This window comes from Cryptomeria japonica, chromosome 10, assembly GCF_030272615.1.
Source record: "Cryptomeria japonica chromosome 10, Sugi_1.0, whole genome shotgun sequence".
In the NCBI taxonomy this organism is placed as follows: Eukaryota; Viridiplantae; Streptophyta; class Pinopsida; order Cupressales; family Cupressaceae; genus Cryptomeria; species Cryptomeria japonica.
In genome coordinates this window covers 32,736,781-32,742,780 of record NC_081414.1, presented here as the reverse complement: position 1 = coordinate 32,742,780, position 6,000 = coordinate 32,736,781, and the positions used below count along the sequence as shown (strand labels likewise).

Below are 6,000 nucleotides of genomic sequence, written 5' to 3'. Positions count from 1 at the left end.
AAGCATCCACACTCAATATACTATTCAAAAATGAAAATATTATAATATGCTTCTAGTCTCCATGAACATTTTTGAAAAATTTGTAAGGAGTTGAGCTAGTCATTTTTCTCAAAATATGCACTTGTTTAGGAAACTACTACCATCCTAGTTAGGATCTCACAAGAGTTTGTTAATCCATGTTACACTTCGCATGGGGAGATGTAGGAGACGTTCTGACAATTTCCTTCTTAACATTACCCAAGGGGATTTGAACCTATGATCCTACTCTGATACCAGTTTTAGGGAATTGAGTTCGCCCCTTTTTTCAAAAGATGCACCTATTTAGGAAACTACTACCATCCTAATTAAGGATCTCACAGGAGGCTATTAAACTATGTCACAAATCTCGAGGGGAGACATTGGACATGTTCCAACAACATGAAGATCCTCTAATGCATCCTCCTTGTGTCCAAGGATATAACCACACATATTATGCCCTGCTTCACATATTCTATCACCAAGAGAGCTTAGTACAATGATATTCAACCCAAACAATGAACTAGCCAAATAATCAACCTCAACCACTAGAAAAATGCTTTCTTTTATAGAATCAATTTCACCTAAAAAAACCAAATGGTAAGGTAAAAACATGTGCCTCAAAACCATGAGTAGACAAAACCATTGACCCCAACATTTAGTTTTTGGTACTAACTTTCCCAATAATAAATATTTTTCTCATTTACAACCCACACAAAATATCTAACCAATTGATATCACAAACAACTTTACAAGTGGGCTCAAAAAATATTTAATGTGGCCAAACACATCTCCTAAAGATGCACCATAAATAAAAAAATATTTTTCATAGTTAAAATAATTCTTCTTGTGCAAGATGTGCAACACCCTTTTCCTAACAAGAAGACCATTAACAACATAGGTAGAATTGTAATAAAAAAGTTGTATTATGACAAGTTATATGCAATATTTGTAGGAATAGATGTACAATGTTTGTTTCTTCATTCTTCTCACTTGTCTCTTTATTCTTTAATTACAAAGAATGAGTTTGCACATCAATATACATATAAAATGGAGATGAAGTGTTGCTCGAATAAAACTATTTCACATCTAATTCACAATTGCTTCACAACCATTGAGGATAAGTCAAGATTTGTGGTTTATTAGAAGGGTGCTAAACATGGTGGCGATCCTAGCTAAGAAAACTATGAGTGTTGTTGAGCAACACTTGATATTTGTGGCATGATCTAGTTACTCTTATCCTCTTGTCACAACTTTCCTTCTTGTTAAATGGTTTACCATTCACTTAGAGTTGTAAATTTGGTTGACGAGGGATCTAATTGAGAAGAACATTACCCTTGCAAGTCAACAAATTGATAATGGTGTTTGTAAACACAATAGTCCTTGCATGAATTCAAATATTAGAAGACCAAGGTAAATAAATCCTTCGAATAGTCAGTAATCTAGTATGTCATTTCTATGAATTGCAAGTTTAATCCAACACATATGATTTAAGTTTGTACTTTTGAAGATTAGATCTATACTCATGTAGATAAATCAATTCCAAACATCTTCATCATTATAACGAATCAATTCCAAACATCTACAACTTCACTTTCCCAACTTAAAAATCTAACTACATATCATCTAATTATTTATTTCTCTATAAGTCTCACTCAATCTCCTACCATTTATCTAAATAATGCTGCAGAATACATTGCTCCAAAATCCAAATGCTGTCGATTTCATTAACCCAAAATCCAAATTTAGTTGGTATTTGAATATTGTAATCGAAGTTGTGGGGGTAGCGACACATCTTTGTCGTAAACCTCACCTTTTTCAAAACCAACACTTAGCCGATGCTCAAAGCATGAGCTTTGGATGACATATACTTGAGAAGACGTTAGATCTGAAACCCAAAGAGAGTCCAAAAGGTTCATTTCTTAGTTTCATTTTAAGACGTTGGATATAATTAGAAGCTTTTCTGGAAGAGAGCATAATACGAAGCTTATAGGAGCTTATAGAAGATGGCGATATATGCATTAGGAAAAAACAAGATATTATCTCTACAGTTCCATGAGAGTAAAGCAAATTTTAGCCACTCATGCTCAAATCATCCACATATATATATATATATGAAATGCCAATCCCTCAACTCAAATAGCCTCCATGCATGAAGGATTCAAAGCAAAGCAAGGGAAAACAAAGACCTAAGGCAAGTAATCTTCTATCTCTTGGAAAACAAGCATGCTAAAAGTGTGCATATGAATCTGAAATATCATCCTCCCAGCTTGTTTTCAATATATGTTAGATACTGACTGCGTATGAATTTGCAGTTAAATTTCTACCACCATGATTGTATACAATTGGGTATGCAGTTTCAGATGGTACGAGGTATGTTTGGCAGTGGGCAGTTATCTGTTGATCCACTTTTGGCGGCAGAGAAACAGAAAAGGAGCTGCTATATGTTGGCCTCTGGTAGGAATGTTGCCGTCTCTTGTCGTGAATTTGGAGCGCCTGTACGAGTGGCTAACAGAAATTCTCAAAGCAAAGGAAGGCACCTGTGTTTTCAGGGGACCATGGTTATGCGGCATGCAGAGCGTTCTTACATGTGACCCTAGGAATATAGAATACGCCCTCAAGATCAATTTTCCCAACTATCCCAAAGGCCAGGAATTTCACAGGCTCTTTGAAGATCTTCTCGGCGACGGAATCTTTAACGCCGATTCCGAATCTTGGCTGCTGCAGAGGAAAATCGCCAGTCTGCAATTCACTTCGCAGGCTTTCCGTCAATTCACGGCAAATACAGTCCAAGACATGGTGGAAAATCGGCTCGTCCCGCTCCTTGCCGACGTGGCAGATAGAAGCGCCTCCGTGGACTTACAGGACGTGTTCCTGCGCTACACGTTTGATAACACGTGTACTGCAGTGTTTGGAAAAAATCCAGGCTGTCTGGCCCCTGAGTTACCGGCGATCCCCTTCGCAACGGCCTTCGATGACAGCGTGGAGGCCACCATGTTCCGCCACGTCATGCCGAGGATCTGCTGGCAGGTTTCCCGGCTCCTCAATATCGGCAAGGAACGCCAGTTTTTACGTGCACTGAAACCGCTCAGAGAGTTCGTCGACGATCTGATTGCCTTCAAGAAGGCAGCCATTGCCGCCGCCGGAGAAATGCAAGACCAAGACCTGCTCTCGTCTTTCATGCGCAACAACGACGGCGGCGATGGCGGTGGCGGCGCCGCCGGCGCTAGTTTCTCCGACAAGTTTTTCCGGGACACCGTCATGAATTTCGTGATCGCCGGCCGGGATACTTCCGCCGTGGCGCTGACGTGGTTCTTCTGGTGCCTGTCCCAGCACCCCCACGTGGAAGACAATATTCTGGCGGAGCTTGACGAAGTCCGGCAACGGAGCAAGGATTGCGGCGGCGCGGCGGCGGAGCAACGGTTGCAGTGTAGTGGCGGCAGTGCGGCACAACGGTTTTTGACAGGAAAGGAGTTGCAAGAATGCGTGTATTTGCAGGTCAGACTTAAATTACATACATTAAGCAATATTTATTAGAATGTCAATTCTGAATATTTTAACACTGTTAAGTCTAAAAATATATTATTAATATGACCACACCAAATACTCTTTAAACCTATGATCCGTTCCCAAATGTTGCAGGCGGCGCTAATGGAGACGCTGCGGCTTTACCCATCGGTGCCCGTTGATCACAAGGGAGTCTTGGCCGAGGACATTCTTCCCGACGGCACTTGCATTCGGCCCGGCATGAGGTTTATGTACAGTATTTACTCGCTGGGTCGTATGGAGAGCATATGGGGGCCAGATTGCTTGGAGTTTAAGCCGGAGAGATGGATTTGTGTTGGGGAAGATGGGCGGCTGCGAATTAAATATGAGTCCATGTATAAATTCTTGGCTTTCAACGCGGGGCCTAGGGTTTGTTTGGGGAAGGAAATGGCTTACATGCAGATGAAATGCGCCGCCGCCGCTATCATTAGCAGGTTCCGTGTTCGAGTCGCGGCGAATCATAGGGCGACGCATAAGCTTTCGATCATTCTCACTATGAAAAATGGGCTTCCGGTCACCGTGACAAGACGTGAGTTGGGTTTGTGATTGGTAATGAGAATTTCCGAATTTTAGTAATGGTGGCTTGGAACTTGGGTTGGATCACTTTGCACGCTGTATTGAGATATTTGCTTTCATTTATCAATAATGATGGAGATTTCTTGTTTTCTTTCTAGTGGGTACAATAATTGGTATGGAATTTTGTGTTTGGTGTTATGTCCACTCAAATGTGCCATCCATAATGGACAACAAAGTTAAATGGCATCCAAGAAAAAGTTGTCTTCAATTGTTATCACAAAAGGAGAGCATCTATGTCCAATCCCATCAACGATTTACATGTTTCCATCTTCTTTAGAAGTTTGTATGCCTCATGTCTAAAGCATATGTTTCCATTGCTTTACAGAAAGTTTAAATGCCATTACAGCAATTTTCATTTTTAATTAATAAAAAATTTATGGAGGCCTTTACTTTGAGAAAAAATATTGGCAAATAAGTACAAACTAGTAATGTGAGAAGTGTAAGTCAAGCCACCAAGCTTTTAGGTTAGAAAAGCAAAAACAAACTCCAAAGACATTAAGGATTCTATAAAGTAAAACTAAAACAATTGATATGGATCTTCAAAGAATGAATATTAAGTTCAATATAGATATTTCACAATTGGATATTAAGTCAATATACATATTTTAAGATTTGATATTAAGTCCTTTCTTTTTTTCAAACGAGATTGATAATTATCTTATTAATTTTTTTTATTAATTAATTTTTTTATCAAGATTTTTGATATACTTGTAATTGTAGAGCATGTTTCCAAATAATCTAACACTTCACTTTAATGGTTAATTTCTCGCAATTAAGATACTAAGGGTTCAAAATTAGTCTTGAGGACATCCATCCAATGAGATTGACAACAACACAACATCCAACTATAAAGACTAGGACCTCAAACATTCAGAATTTTAGTAATGGTGGGTTGGAACTTGGGTTGGATCATTGTTGTGCATTGTATTCCACTGTATTGAGATAGATGTTGTCATTTATTAATGATGGAGATTTCTTGTTTTATTCCACTCAATGTGCGATTGATGATGGACAACAAAGTTAAATGGCATCCAAGAAAAAGTTGTCTCCAATTGCTATCACAAAAGCATAATAGCATCTTTCTCCAATCCCATTAACGATTTACATGTTTTCATCTTCTTTAGAAGTTTGTACACCTCATGTCTAAAGCATATGTTTCCATGGCTTTAGAGAAAGTTTAAATGTCATAATAGCAATTTTCCTATTTTAATTAATAAAAGATTTATGGAGGCCTTTATTTTGAGAAAAAATATTTGCAAATTACAAAGTAGTAATGTGAGCCAAGTCAAGCTCTCAAGCTTTAGGTTAGAAAAGCAAAAACAAAACTCCTAAGACATTAAGGACTTCATAAAGTAAAACTTAAACAATATAGATCTTTTAAGAATGAATCTTAAGTTCAATATACATATTTTACAATTGGATATTAAGTCTAATATATATCTTTTAAGATTGAATATTAAGTCTTTCTTTTTTCAAATGCTACTGCTACTAGCAGATATAGCTATGTATCTGCCTCTATAGCTAATAATGGTGGTCACACTGTTAGCTTTGCTATTGTTTTTGGGTCTCTATCTAGAACTGCCTCTACCATTTTAAGGGTATATGCTCCTACTACATCTTTAACAACTGGTTATGTTGTTGTTGGTTCCTCATATAGATAGAGGGCAATATCACTGACTGGATCAATAGGATTGATTGATGCATCAATAGCCCCATAGAATTGTAGGGCGATGGGATCAAGCTAACAACAATTGGGTAAAGATCAGTTGTGACCTCTACTGATGGATATGTTGGTCTTGGATCGACTTATGCTACTGGTGTGTCTGGTTATGCTTTTGGTTCAACTGCTTCACCGACTGGGTC

General features: G+C 38.3%; 1 protein-coding gene across 1 annotated transcript; it reads left to right on the top strand.

Moving 5' to 3' along the window:
- The first annotated feature begins 2,051 nt into the window (after window positions 1–2,051).
- LOC131038222 (cytochrome P450 86B1) lies at window positions 2,052–4,228 on the top strand. Its single transcript, XM_057970579.2, has 3 exons — window positions 2,052–2,209; window positions 2,331–3,513; window positions 3,658–4,228. The coding sequence occupies exons 2-3, from the start codon at window positions 2,347–2,349 to the stop codon at window positions 4,105–4,107; spliced, it is 1,617 nt and encodes a 538-aa protein (XP_057826562.2). The 5' UTR covers window positions 2,052–2,209; window positions 2,331–2,346; the 3' UTR covers window positions 4,108–4,228.
- The last annotated feature ends 1,772 nt before the right edge of the window (window positions 4,229–6,000 follow it).